Source organism: Colias croceus, chromosome Z (genome assembly GCF_905220415.1).
Source record: "Colias croceus chromosome Z, ilColCroc2.1".
In the NCBI taxonomy this organism is placed as follows: domain Eukaryota; kingdom Metazoa; phylum Arthropoda; class Insecta; order Lepidoptera; family Pieridae; genus Colias; species Colias croceus.
In genome coordinates this window covers 13475421-13491387 of record NC_059568.1, presented here as the reverse complement: position 1 = coordinate 13491387, position 15967 = coordinate 13475421, and the positions used below count along the sequence as shown (strand labels likewise).

The window sequence follows — 15967 nt, the reverse complement described above, 5'->3', positions numbered from 1 at the left end:
AGGGGCAGATGCATTATGCATACATCTGTTTCACTGATCGATTTTTCTTTAGGGACAAGTACCTAGGTGATCAGCCTTCTGTGTCCTACCAGACCGAGACTTTTTTTTTTTCTTCATCTCTACCGGGAATCGAACCCAGGACCCCTCGGTTCTACGCTCACGCGTCAACCACTGTACCAAGGAGGCGGCTAAGGCAAGTCTAGGCTCGCAAGTATAAAGGTGCGATTAAACGACGCGCAAACACGCGAGCCGAGCCTGGCTCGGCTCGTGGTCCGCCGCGCCACGCGCCGTGTAAACAACTGCGCTCGGCGCGGCTCGGCAAGTTTGCACGATCCATCACTTGTCGGTTTTTTCGACACAGATCAAAGGCGCGCGGCTCGGATTGTGTTAATACGCGCCGTCTAAACAGATGTCACTGTCTATTTTGTATTGATGTGTAGCCGCCACGGACGGCTCGGCTGGCGTAGGATCGTGCTACCCCGCGTCGTTTAAACGAGCAGGCTTGCGTCCGTATTTAGCCGAGCCGCATTTCCACGGACGGCTCGGCTCGCGTAGGATCGGGCTAGCCCGCGTCGTTTAATCGCACCATAAGGCATATTAATAAAATTATTGTTTGGGTGCTTAATATTATCTATGGTTGTATGTCTTCTCTTAGTTCGTGACCAAGAAGCTTATATCTAATACACTGGAGATTTCGGTATGAACATTGACGTGTAACAAGAAAATATTGCCCAGTTCATGTTTTTTATCACTTTCACACCTAACTTGGTATTGCCACTGTTAATACGAAGTTTTCCCAAGGCTACTATGTATGCTGTAATATTCTGTGCAAAAGGTTAGTTTTTGTACATGAGTTTGTTGATAAATTGCCAAAAACGTCATTCAGAAGCATTGTTGGATGAGACAATTATTATTTATGCTAAATAAAATAAGTATCGGAACCAATTATTAAAAAGCGCCAATTTGGACACCGAATTCTGGCATAGAATTTCACAGGCAAGTGTGTAGAGGGGTAATATAAGTAAAAAAAAAAAAAAAAAAAAAAAAAAAAGAGAGAATGCGCCGGCCTGTACACAATATGATATATATAAACTCTATGCATGTCTCCCATAGTGTCCCCCCTCAAGCGAAGCGAACATTTTTCTTGACGACGCGTCCACTTCTTGTAGTGTAGGGACGTGCCTTGTCCGTATTGTAGACACACTCAAGACCTCCGACGACCAGAAGTACCGCTATCTTCTGCAACAACTGCAAGCGCAAGACCTGCACCTCACAGATCTCCTCTACAACCCGCCAGCCAAGGACAAAATATATGCATCGCTGAAGAACCGATTACTCACCGTTTATGAGAAGTCCGAAGTACAGAATTTCCAAAAATTAATCAGCGGTCTAGTACTTGGTGACCAAAAACCAAGCATACTTCTACGTAAGATGCGTGAACTCGCCGGCGGCATGATAACAGACGAAGGATTGAAAATTGAATGGCTGAATCACCTACCTACACACATACGCTGTGTGCTCTCCGTCAACAATGAATCTTCGCTCGACACCTTGGCAGCCATGGCGGACAAGATGATGGAGTACTCCGGCTCCAACGCCATCATAGCGGCAGTGACTACCGCTAGTACAGCTACAAGCAACACGACGCCTCAGCATTTCGAAATCTTATCCAAACAACTTGAGAAGCTTACGTTAGAAATCGCCGAACTACGGGGCCGGTCAACACATCGCAACTATCGCCGTCCCTTTCATCTACGTCGGTCTCGCTCACGGTCAACATCCATGCGTCATCGGACATCGCGGAAGCCCAGCGATCCAGAGTGGGAGTGTAAATATCACTTCCGATATGGCGACAAAGCAAAACGATGCGAATCTCCTTGCTGTAGAAGAAACAAAACGTCGGAAAACTAAGTTCGACACCGACGGTGGCGGACGTCGGTGTCCCCAGTACCAGCAATCGCCTTTGTGTACATGATCGCAACACTCATGAACGTTTCCTCGTGGACACAGGCGCAGATATATCCGTGTGGGCCGCAACAAACAAAATGAAGAAAACCAATCCGAGCGCCTACAGATTATTCGCGGCAAACAACACGCCGATAAACACTTACGGCGAGAAAACTTACAGGCTCGATCTTGGTTTGCGACGTAACTTCGTTTGGACATTCGTCATAGTGTATATTTACGTTATTTACAATATTCCTCAATACTCCTGCATTTACCTGTTTAGAATCATTTCAATGGCAAAAATTGTCTAATTTAGCATCATTTTAGTAAGCAGTCATGTTAAATTTGTTATTTCCCCAATACTTTATCATTTTTCAACAAGTTTTCAATAAACAAATTTAACAAGTAAGGTAACCATGATGACGAGTTTTTATGGATAGCGAGGAGAATATATTGTAATAACAATATTATGATGAAAATTTAGAACACCATTTTAAAGATTGTTACTAGTAATGAAACAACACACGACATCGGTATTGCACTCACATGTAGTTATAAGATTGTTCGTTTTTACATTGAAATTTATACTTTTTTAACTTACCTTATATTTTTTTGTTTTAAGTACGTATTTCAGCTTTCCAAAAAGTAAAATAAAAAGAAATATATGTGCCCATCAAGGTTACTGAGGATTACGACCCAGAAAAAAATACCTTTTGAAAAATAAACTTTGTAAAGTTAGCTGAAATTTGTGCAAGGCCGCTAAACAGTTTTTCTTTGATGATTTTGGCTTGAAATTGACCAGTCGAAGCAACGCGTTTCAAAAGAAGATCTGAGTAGCTTACAATTTGGTAAACAGCATCTGATGCAAATCACAACTTTCCTCTATTTACAAAGGATGCTAATGCTATATATCGGTTCATATCCAAGCTTTGTAGCCAAAAGTTGTTTAAAACTATCATTCTATACCAATTAAAATTGTATGTACCTATAAAGTATGACCATAATATTATAATATAAATACTGTTAAAAATATACCTTTGTCGTTATTATTTATAGACCATGATTTTTAGTTTTTTCTATTTTGAAAAATCCTGAATTTACAAACCAGCGTGGTCACTGTGGTGGTCACTCAACAGAAAGAGACAAAAAACATGACTGACGTCATTCTAGATCATATTTTCTTGTTACAAGTTATTGGTCATAGTGCAATCTCCAGTGTATTAGATATAAGATCCAGTGTATTAGATATATTAGATATAGTCCAAGGTGACCGCTGAAGTTTGAATAGTATGACGTTCGTGACTTCTGTCATCGTTCACATATGACATAACTTCATAGTTCACGTCACGTCTCACGATTCAAACACATTTGCATTTCACATCTGTTAAAAACTTTCTCGTTGTTAGACGTCTACATACACACAAATAATTCATTGATACAAAGTCCAATTCTTTGCTACAAACATTGTTATATAAATTCATTTAATCAAGATGAATCCTATATCCCAGGTAAGTTTTTAGATGTTTTAAAAATTCCAATCCATCGAATACAAATAACTGTATTTTCATAATAGGTAGGTAGGTACCTATTTCTTCAAAAGTTGTTGAAAACTTTCTTGTCTTTGAAACAACTGCAACAAGTTTTTTTAGTTCATAATATAACGTGTAGATTCGTACATTACTTTGTATCAATCACTTCATTAAACTAATTCATTTAAATGATTAAATTGATTACAAAAGTCCAAAGTTCAATTTATAATTTCCATATTCCGAAGTTGTTTTTGATTGCTCATTGTACAATACGATGCACATTCTATATGAAATACTTATGTTAAATGACTGTGTGTTCATATTTTAATCAGTTATAACAAAGTAGATACATAACACTACAATTTGGTAATGTCAATCTACCAGTAGAAAATATCCAACCTTAAATTTTTCCTTATTTACATAAAAAATAATATATGCGTTTTAACGTTTTTCACATTAACATACAAAAGTAATTGAATATTTAGGTAACCTTTGCTTTTGATTACAGGTTGTGCGTGCGACTAGGCCTATCTATCGTAAACTATCAACCACGGTACCAAATGGAGCTGCTGCAAAACCTATTCCAACAACCGGCATGTGTTTTGGTGAGTTATTTATAAAAAAAAATTGTATGTTTCATATAATATAATATAACCCTTTTTAATGCACAATAGGTACCCTTAATCATAGAATGTAATTGCCTTGATGTATTTATTATATCACCAAATATTATCTTAATTACATAGCTTTGCATATCTCCTGAATTTTATATTAATATTGCAATAATAATTTTATCCACATATGTATATAAATAAAATAATATTAATTCAATTGCTATTTGTGTGTTATTTACATAATGAGTTATAAAATAGTTCAAGATATAATTAGGTAATATATTTATGTAAATAACTCACACTAATTATGTACAAAATAATATATTAAAACAAATTAATTTTGTTCTCTAATGTTTCTTAATAAATATAAAGAATAGAGCTTTATTGTGTATATATGTACATTATTATATTTGTTTTGTTAAAATAACTAATGCATGAGCGAACTATATACATTGCGAAGAAACTGAAAGATTGTTTTTGAAATTGATCTAGAAAATGCTGCAAGTCATGATTACAAGGTACCTACAAAAAGTAGTTGCATTGATGTGTGGAAGTAGTTCCATATTGGTTTTTAATTTGGATGAACCTTTATAAATAATTATAATTATTAATATGCCTTATAAGTAAGTTGTAACAAAATATAATATGTATAACATATCCATTTTTAAGTTAAATAACTTGTGAAGTGTTTTATTATGAACTTTACCATTTTTTCTTAATAGCTTATTGTCATTATATAATTACAAATAGAATTAATCTATATCTACCCAATAGACACTCTAGACACAAAATTTCATGAGAATTGGTGCAGCCGTTACCGAAGAGTATGGTATCTAACATTATGACACAAGAATTTTATTTACAAAGAGATAATTGTTATGTTATGTAGCCTGAGGTTAATGGCATTCATAGCATTACATGAATCAGCGTGTAAATATTCCAACGTAAATATACTTCTTATGATATCTGCCAAGTCATATCTTTTCTAATATATATAAATCTCGTGTCACAATGTTTGTCTTCAATGGACTCCTAAACCACATAACCGATTATAATAAAATTCGCACACCATGTGCAGTTCGATCCAACTTGAGAGATAGGATGTTTAAATTTAAAATAGTTTTAGAGAAAGCGGGCGAAGCCGCGGGCGGTAAGCTAGTTCTATACTATAATGTTTAAGAATGAATCTGTTATCTCTATTCATACTTAATTTGTTAAGTAAATGTTAAAATTTTATAGTTAAAGACACATTCCTTCATAAGAGACTTATCTTCTCACATCACAAACTGACCAACCCACAAAGTCATTATCTAATTTTAGTATTTTAGAGATAATTTTTCAATTACTGTTGCTATCAAAAATATCAAATTTTATGTGTAGATACCAACAATACTTGAAAGATAAACATTTTGGTATTTATTATGATCTAGGTGGTATTTTTTTTTGTCATCATAATCGTTTTGTATGAAATAAATAAGTATAAAATCATAATGATAGATAGCTATGAACATTGTCATGATTCCCAGTAGCTTACAGTTGTTTAACTAATTTATCAAATCAAATTTATACTTTTTTGCTTGACGAGAACTGTTATCCACTAACACGATAAGAATGGTTAAAAAATTGATGCACTTATCAAAAAAATATATCTTTAATTTTCTTACTTTTGCCAGATTTTCGATAGATAGAACTTAGTAGATAGTAGAAAATTGATCCTTAACAATTGAGGTCATTATCCTATAAGAATTGTTGAATAAAATTATATCTTTGTTATCATTCTAATAATAATTAGTAATCTATAAAAAACATTGATACAATAATATCAAGTGTGATATAATTAAAATTTACGATGCGGTTTTACATAAATTTGGTCCTGCAATTCTTTCACTTCTATAGAAGATGTTATGGTCAAAGTGTTTTTTTTACGTTTACGCTTACATATTGTAATTTGCCTATTCTGTTAAGGTCAAAGTCCACTTTTTAATTGGCAATGTTACTGGGCAACCAATCTAGAATGTCATAAACATCTAAAGATGGCATGCAACTTTATCATCAGATGTAATACCTAATACTTAGATTTCTTATATATATTTAATAATATGTGTTTTAATTAATCCCTGTACAACTGGATTTTTTTCAGAATTGAACGATGAGCAAAAGGCCCTGCAGGACTTGGCGCGCAAGTTCACGAGGGAAGAGATCATGCCGGTCGCTGCTCAATACGACAAGAGTGGGGAGTACCCCTGGCCCATTGTAAAGAAGGCGTGGGAAGTCGGCCTAATGAACGGCCATGTTCCTGAGCATTGCGGTAATGTTATTGTTCACGTTAATTCTAGAACATTCTAGGACATTTTCCTTATTTACTTCACTATATTACATTTTGGTCAATCATCATTTAAATGAAATGTATGAAATATTGTATTGCTGGTAATTTAGAGTCCTTATGAACGCATAGAACATAGTTGGAAGTCTAGATAAATTTACAGGGGGATTAGAACTAGGTGTCTTTGACGTTAGTTTGGTTACCGAAGAAATGGCATTCGGCTGTGCGGGCATAAAAGCATCCATACTTACTTCCAATATAGGTGTAAGTCATCTAATTCGTTGCATAATTAACTCTTATCCAATCATGTACAAGGAAATTATAGGAGATAGAACCCACCGAAAAGCAAAGGTCCTATGCCATAGAAATACTGAAGCAAGTCAATTGGTGGTCACTATTTCACCGTTCTTTGCACATATTTGGTAACGATCCCTAGCCGTTTTCATGGAGCAGCCGTTAATTCTAACATTCTAGGATAAACTTTCACATCATGCGTCTATACTTTGACGAAGATATTAAGTATTAACCCTAACACATATTTAGACGCTTTGCATTATCAAGTAACATCTGGTAATAACAGACGTGAAACATTCGACATTTGTTAGAATATTAACTCTTATAAAAAGAGGCATAAAGTTGTTTTCATAATCATTAGTATCGTTTACAGGCGGATTAGGTTTAGGCGTCCTGGAGAGTTGTATGGTTTGCGAAGAAGTAGCATTTGGCTGTTCAGGAATTATGGCCGCCATTTATATCACGGAAGTTGGAGTGAGCATAACAGCTCTTACGTTTTATGAGTGACACTGGATTAGCATGCGGTTTTCATTGATATTTTGGCCATATCATCAGCGAATCTTTAAATCCCTTCATTAACTCGTAAAATATTCCTGACGAATTCAAACAAAGACTGCTAGGACGTTAGGTCCATCTCTAAAATCTTCTTCACATCGGGACGTTGGAAAAAGCTAAATTGCTAAGTTTCGTTTTAAGTTCATTATCCGCAATCTTAATAATATACTAGAGAAATAGTGCTGAGAAAAATATTTGTTTTAAATGTGTTTTTTTTTGTTTTTATGCTCATAAAAAAACTTCGATTGCCATATTTAGCGCTTGACATCGTTCTGCTCTAAACCAAAGTCGAACATGGTTAATATAAAATGGAACAAAATTTCAGGGGGAGTGGGAAATTTTGGTGTTTTTGAAGAGTGTCTTACAAGTGAGGAAATTGCGTTTGGTTGTACTGGTATTGTAACAGCGATCGGGGGATCGGGTCTAGGAGTGAGTTCCATTTTATGACGTTATACCTAACGTATATCGTACACGGTAGAACTATTGTATGGTGTAGTATGTATGTCAATCAATGTATATCACATCACATTTCATTGATATAATTGTTACTTGCACTACTGTTATATTTTGTTGGGGGACAATGTTCCGGTAATGCGTTTTATGTTAATTATTGAACGTTCTAGATAATGTATCTTAGTCAGTCGTCATCGGCTTTACTTTAACGAAGGTCTTAATCATAACAAGGAAACAAAACTTACAGGATACTACCCGTGAACACTGAATCTTAAAATTTGGTACGAAGCAACGTTCTTACAGAGCAGATAAAGGAAAAATAAACAACAGGTTTATACGGAACCCTCAGTGCGCAAGTCCGGCTCGTACTATAAGCCTGTTTTTATTTAGATCTTGTTAACGTATGAACCTAAGCAATTAGATGGTTAACTGAATATCCGATGTTACTATAAACATGAGCGTAATTTCAGGGGGCATGGGCAATTTTGGTGTTTTCGACGAGTGTCTCATCGGTGAGGAATTTTCGTTTGGTTGTACTGGCATTGCGACAGCGGTCGGGGGAACTGGTCTAGGAGTGAGTTTTACGACGTTATGCCTAGCGTATAATATTATAGTACCTATAATGATTAAAATGTGATGTCGAGTCTGGTGCGGTATATCGATGTATAACATTACATTTCATTGATAATGTTGCTTGCTTTACTACTGTTGTATCTTGTTCGGGAACACTTTTAATTTTAGGGTATTAATCTACTAAAATGGTTGAATTCGAACAAATTGAGCAATGATGGGGAGACCTAAATGCCTTCTGCCACTTTTTGGTTATATTGTCTTTTGGCCATGATATAAGATTGTATTGTGATAAATTTGCCTTTTATATTTAAATAATTAACAGTAGTTATGTAAATATAACTTAATTAACATTCAACATACTTTCTTTCTTTTATATTTCGATATAGTATTCTTCAATCGCAATTTGTTCTTTAAATACAACGTTATTAATCTATACATATATTTTAAATATAGGTACTTACAGTATGTATTATATTATCTTTGTATACATAGTTTCTTTTTCGTTTCCATTTGACTTATAAGTACATAGTTATTAAAATTGTACAGTCTTATTTTTCATGATAAATGAAAAAAAATATGTAAAAAAAGATTAATTTCCTTTTTCAATTAAAATTTTCAAGTGGTAGAAGGTATTTTGTGTTAATTAAGAAATATATTAATCTACAAAAAAGATCCTTGGATAAAATAAAATTAATAAAATTATTAATATTTTTCCACTTTTTGCCTCATCATTATATTCGTTTGTCTCAAAAAACAGGAAAAAACACCATAATCTGTCTTATAAAATGTCTTAGACATTTTCAAAATCACGATATTTGTTTTGTAAATAAAACATAAACTATCGTAGGTACGTTACATTCGTACATTTTTACTCGGGTACATTTATTATCATGTTTGGTTAATACTGCTATTTTTATAAACTTATAGGTGAAACAGTATCGTGACTAAAGTCATTAGAAAGGCCCTGCAATGTATCGACAACTAATAAATTTACTATTTATGTTCTGAGTAGCATTTAAATAAGTTTCGGGTATTTTATAGTCGGTTTCCAATAAGATTAAATTGGAATCCAATTCATTAATGTTTTCTAAAGCTTTTATCTAAGGTTTTTAGGTGAACGGTATTCATTAGGTCGGGGTTTGTTAGGAGTAGGACCTATAATTTGTAATGTCGCTTTTAACCTAGGACAAAGAGTACTAGGTTTATGAATACTGGCGCAGTATTTAACAGAAAGCTTCTAAAATTCATTTGTTCTATGATCGCTACATTCCTAAAATTTCCAATCGTCGTGTTTTTTGGAGTCAAATGGAGTGAGCCCAGCCATTCATTAGGTAGCATACATTATTGACTTGATATGACATGGCTTATGGCTACGGTACTCCTGACAGGTCCAACAGGTCCACCTGTACAGGTATACCTGCGCGGGTAGACCGTAACGTGTGTTGGACTGGACCTGTGCAGTCTGTGCAGTTTTAAGCCTACCTATGAGTTTCACCTGAACAGGTATACCTGTAGGGTAAACCGTTGAAGTATGGCTTACATTAGTACCCCCTACCTTCCACAGGTGGCTTAAACATGGGAGTCTTTGATGGGTGTTTGGTGGGGGAAGAGTTAGCGTTCGGGTGTACTGGTATTATGACCGCGATGGAGGCCAGTGGTCTTGGTGTGAGTTACACTTACGGATTGTACCCTAATTGAATGTATAGCAAACAATAATTTATTAACTGATTGAATCGGTAAACCACTGCATGCAAACGGATATGATAATATTATGTCCAATGAATTAAATTTATACACGATGTGATTAATTGCTTGAATGATGATGAGGTGTTAAAAAGTGTGTGATGATCACAATTTAGTTTCATGTCTGCTTGAAGTGTTCAAGTGTTTGTGATGTTTGCAGCTTGTGAATGTTCCATGAGGACGGGGGATTGGTGATGGTATATCCCGCTTTTTTTACACGCATGGCATGTTGGTGATGATATCTGTTAGGACGCAATTCCTTGAATATGTTTATTTATTGTCTATTCACTGGTTGATAATATATTATGGATATTTTTGATGAAGGTCGTAATAAACTTATATTATTATACAGTAAATTATGACTTATGAGATAAAAATAAAATAATAGATGGTTAAATTCGTTTTTGTAAGGAGTTAGGTATAAATAAGCTTCTTTAAGGAGTTACGTCATGTTCAAGACATTGTAATTTTAGATAGACGTGTATCATTTAAATCAGCGATATAATCTGCCTTTTAAATAAATAAGAAATATGAGAAAAAGTTTTATACTCAACAAAGCATAATCCTATTAAATATAATTATGTTACATAATGCTACCTACGTCTCTCTGAAATATTACAAAGTGTTTTTGTAATGTAGATTCAATAGAATACTTATCTACTAACTTTTTATTATTTAATTTACTATGTAGTTATTATAGCTTTAATAGTTTGTAGTATAATTAAATTTTTATTATTTTGGAAACTGTAAAATTTAAATCTTTGTTTTTGGTTATTTGTTTTTATGTAAAAGTATGTGAAATGCTTTTGAGTGCATGCATTTTTTAAGACATTATAGTGTATTCTACCGAATACACTATAATGTCTTAAAAAATAATATACCTATTGGAAGGTTATTTTAGCTAAAACCTTGAATGATTTCCAGCAAACTCCCGTTATTATTGCTGGTAATAAAGAACAGCAGAAGAAATACTTGGGCAGGTTGATTGAAGAACCCATTGTAGCTGTAAGTAGCAATAAGAATTTTTGTAAAGGTAAACTAATAATAATTACCAAAGTCTGTATGTACTATAACTATTAAATATTAATTAGGTTAATTATTATTCATCTGTATATTGACGATTAAAGCGCTTCTAAACGAGGCTTCAGTGAAAAATAAATGTTGGATTTTGTTATTTATTATAATATGTGCAATGTGCATCTTATATGCAAAAACGACCTTTTTATTGATTTTTTAATACGTGCAGTTTTTATTTACAACAGGAAAATTACTGGATTTTTTTTTCAATTTTGAAACAGTATGTGTCACATGTGATCATGAATCTTGAAATTTTATAAATCTAATGAAGTGCAATACTACTATATGTAAAGTAAAAGTTAAATTAAATCCGGATTAGACGTTTCAACGTTTTGTTTGTTTGTTGTATACCACTATATAAAAAATCCTCTAAACAGGCATACTGCGTGACAGAACCTGGCGCAGGTTCTGACGTGGCCGGTGTTAAGACTAAAGCCGAGAAGAAGGGAGACGAATGGATCCTGAACGGGCAGAAGATGTGGATCACCAATGGAGGGGTTGCTAACTGGTAAGAAAAGTTCTGTGACTTTAAAAAAAGGAGGTGGGTCTAAATTCGTCTTCTATAGTAGAGCCATTTTAATAGGCAACATTTGACAGTTCATCAAAATTCAACAACGTAACCTAGTAACGACGACATAGAATAACATGATATTTCGTTTTGTTAGAACTGCACATTTGCTTAACTTTTTTCAATCATGATTACATATTTATAATAATAATGACCGATACAAGTAATTTTAAGATTTCATTTTACTGATAAACCATACTAAACATAATAAATAATTTCTGAATTGAAGAACTGACGTCGCTACAATTTTGTGTCAATAAACCTTTTTTCTTTTTAAATACCAGAGACGTTACTCTAAAAATCGAAATCTGACATCAAGAATCGAATGCATTGATTACTTGTGAATAAAAATCATCATAAATTAATAAATTCGATTGACAAATGTTTGAAATCCGTATCGATTAATTCACTTTAATCGATGTTTTTAAGCAGGTTACCTCTCTTCGAAGATAAAATTGATAGACGTCAAATGTTGCCTATTAAATTGGCTCGACTATAGTCTTTAGTGATAAGAGCTAGAGATAGTGTTTTTTAACTGACTTCAAAAAATGAAGAGGTTCTAAATTCGTCTAGTCTTTAGTGATAAGAGCATAAAATTCTTGTTTGTATGTAATAAGGATATGAGGACAGTCGCTGCTGACATTGCATATAGAGTTTGTAATGTTACCACTTTTGCAGTAAGTTTTAAAATTGATTGTGGAAGCTGAATATACATAATATATATTATAACATTGATTCCAGTTATAAATTAAATTCCTATAGAGATGAGACGCTATTTTTAAAGACAATAATTTTGTTATATACTCAAACAAGTAGTCTCACTCTCAAATAAAATATTACCAATTTTCGTGGTTGATTCAGACATTTCACCTAAAATCTATGCTTAATATTATAAAGCAGTTTGTTTGTTTTAACACGCTTATCTCGGGAATTACTGGTCCGATTTGAAAAATTGTTTCGGTGTTATATAACGCATCTATCGAGGAAGGCTATATATCATCTCGCTAAGACCAACAGGAGCGCAGCACTGCGGGTAAAACCGCGGAGCACAGCTAGTACATAATAATTTACCTACTAATTATTTCATAGGTACTTCGTATTGGCTAGAACGAACCCTGACCCCAAATGCCCGGCGAGCAAGGCTTTCACTGGATTCATTGTGGAGAGAGAATGGGCTGGAGTTAACCCTGGACGTAAGGTAATACATAAATTTGGTATTTTTATCATTGAGATAATAATACTACGTATGGAGGAGACACCACGAACAAAATCTGTGCGCTATTTTTTTGCTCTAAGTTTTAAAAATTATTATCTAGTTAGGTACTTACCGATGAAAGTTATTCCTTTGCACTTTTCCGTATTATTTGTAGTATTTGTGCAATATCTTAACACACACGAAGGCATATTTGATGCGTTTCACTTTAAAACAAATAAAAAATGAACGTGCAGTTGAGCCATATGGCTTATGGTGAGCGGAGCATAAGTGATGTAGGCGGTGTCGTCTCCATATGTAAATCTCAATGATTTTTATACGTATTTTCAGGATATTACTCTCTCACAACTTTTGGATTATTTCTGTTTTGCTTACATGTCAATTGAAATGATGACAATCTAAATATAATAATGTAATATATTCCAATTATCCAAAATGGAGAAGTAGATGAAGAAGGTATTAGCCCTTACTTTTTTTATTACTTCGCTCATTTTCTATTTTCCATATTACACAATGCTGCGTACTAAAAATAATTTGTTTACTTCTTTACCAGGAACAAAACATGGGCCAACGCGCTTCAGACACGCGCGGCATCACATTCGAAGATGTTCGTGTCCCGAAGGAAAACGTGCTTATTGAAGAAGGCGCTGGATTCAAGATCGCTATGGGCGCTTTCGATAAGACACGCCCACCGGTATGTATGGGATTTCAAGTATTATAAAAGACTCCCTTGATAAATTGTCCTCAAATGTCACATCTGATGTCGAAATTAAGTAAGGCAATGATATTAAAATAAACATAAAGATAATATTTTCTATAATAAATAATAGTGTGAAAGAAGGGAACAAAATGAAGCTACTTCACTGCGTGAATTATTAGAAATAACTATCTACTATATAATATAAAGTGAAAAAACTAAAACCCAACTACGACAATAACCGGCGCTGAAAAAGTATAAAACAAGATTTCAGAATACTGAACTGAACAAAGTTGCTAATGTAGTTGCAAATAAATGGACACAGTAGACTCTACCAAGATGCCTTCGTTGTAAATTGACAATAATGTCATACAATACTATTCTGAAGTATGCAATATTCCACTATGTAAAGATAAATTTTCATGTTTGGAAAGGCGTAGTCACACGTTACATAATATACCTATCTACCGCAGCACTTCAACAACGTGTGACTAATATAATACATATTACATACATAGCCTGTCAAAATCATAACCCTCCTTTTGCTTTGCCGTAGTCGGGTAATAAAAATAAGTCGGGTTTTCCTCCCTGACGCTATAACTCCGGAATGCACGAACCAATTTCCACGGTTTTGCATTCGTTAGAAAGGTCTCGGGCTACGTGAGGTTTATAGCAAAAAAAAGGTGTCTCTGGTGGCGAAACGGAGTTCGCCGGGTTTGCTAGTACCTATTTCTATAAAATTATTAATATTTACAAAACTAGGCAACTTTAATAACGAACTAGCATTCTTAAACAATTTTAACACACTACATTTTATTAGAAATTCTACAAATTCGGTACCTATTTGAATGACCAAGTTTCCCAAAAAATACGTACTTAAAATTGCTAAAACAAATGAACCCATATAATATTAAAAAATTAATGCCATTAAATGAAATTCCACTACAGGTAGCAGCCGGTGCCACGGGTCTAGCTAACAGGGCTCTCTACGAGGCTACCAAGTACGCTATGGAGAGGAAGACCTTCGGCGTGCCGATCGCCCAACACCAAGCTGTGTCCTTTATGTTGGCTGATATGGCCATCGGTGTGGAAGCTTCCAGACTCGCTTGGCAGAGGTCTGCGTGGATGGTCGACCATGGTAAGATTTTGGTACTAATAGCTAAAGGAATAATTCAAAAGTAAATAATTCTAATACGAAAGGTTTTCCATTCGACAGCACCATGTTCTGTTTTCTTTGTAATGGTTGAAAATTTTAAAATAGCTGGACATATTTTATAAGCAAATTGATTAATGAAAATCTGTTTTATTCGCACAAAACAATACACACACAATCACAGTGATGGATAAAGTTCAACGATACAGTTCGTTTTTATTAAGTAAAATAATAGTTACATGTAGCATGATCTTCTTAAACATTAAAAACAATCCACAGGTCAAAGGAACACCCTCATGGCGTCGGTAGCCAAGTGTTTCGCTTCAGAAGTCGCCAACAAAGCCGCGGCTGATGCCGTCCAGATCTTCGGTGGAAACGGCTTCAACACTGAATACCCAGTCGAGAAGCTCATGAGAGACGCCAAGATCTACCAAATCTATGAAGGAACCTCTCAGATCCAAAGACTCATCATTTCACGAGAAATCCTCACTGCCGCCAAACAATCGAATGCCTAATTTGATATATATTGCTCTCTGTACGCAGTAGCATCCTATTAGTATACAGATGTGTACTATAACCAAATATGAAACGAAATTGACTAAATTAGACTACTGGTTTTGCTCTGAATCAATAGTTCGCTTTCATATTTTATATTACAGTTTTATACCTGCACAGTTAATAAGGCTGCTTTAAAATTTAAACTAAAATTATGCGAGTGATGTATGCCTACTTATTTATAAGCCTAAAATGATCGAATTTTTATAAGGGAATAAGGCACGATAACAATAAAACAACTAATGCATAATTTTAATGTTTTAAAGGTTTATTTTAGTAAATTTAATAAATATACATTTTAAATAGAACTTATTTTTGGATGTGAAATAATTGTTCAAATAAATATTTCTATTGTTGCTAAGTGTTTTATTTTTTATTTTAATAAACTTAATCACACCTATTGATTTAGTAGTAATTTCTTGTGTCTAGGATTGAGCCCCGATCCAAAAATGTCTTATAAACTATCAAAACTGAGAAAAAAATCTAACCACCTGACGCTCTAATACGCAACGTGTGTTCGTGGTTCTACAGAACTTAGATCATTATAATGATCTATAAAAAAAATAAGCTACAGAACAACGTCTATGGATAAAACTGAAAAATTAAGATTTATTTTTTTCTACGTATTTTTCCAGGATAAAAAGTATCCTTTTTTACGCCCAGGATAATCTAT

The 15967-nt window shown here is 34.1% G+C and overlaps 1 protein-coding gene across 5 annotated transcripts; it reads left to right on the top strand.

Moving 5' to 3' along the window:
* The first annotated feature begins 3286 nt into the window (after positions 1-3286).
* LOC123705450 (probable medium-chain specific acyl-CoA dehydrogenase, mitochondrial) lies at positions 3287-15650 on the top strand. 5 transcript variants are annotated; one of them, XM_045654225.1, is made up of 10 exons: positions 3287-3455; positions 3985-4081; positions 6231-6398; positions 9853-9953; positions 10956-11036; positions 11486-11616; positions 12766-12874; positions 13443-13583; positions 14535-14724; positions 15019-15650. In XM_045654225.1, the coding sequence occupies exons 1-10, from the start codon at positions 3438-3440 to the stop codon at positions 15252-15254; spliced, it is 1272 nt and encodes a 423-aa protein (XP_045510181.1). In that variant the 5' UTR covers positions 3287-3437; the 3' UTR covers positions 15255-15650. The 5 variants fall into 5 exon arrangements, with proteins under 5 accessions (XP_045510181.1, XP_045510179.1, XP_045510180.1 ...); XM_045654223.1 differs by lacking the exon at positions 9853-9953 and adding an exon at positions 8186-8289; XM_045654224.1 differs by lacking the exon at positions 9853-9953 and adding an exon at positions 7588-7691.
* Positions 15651-15967: the final 317 nt, after the last annotated feature.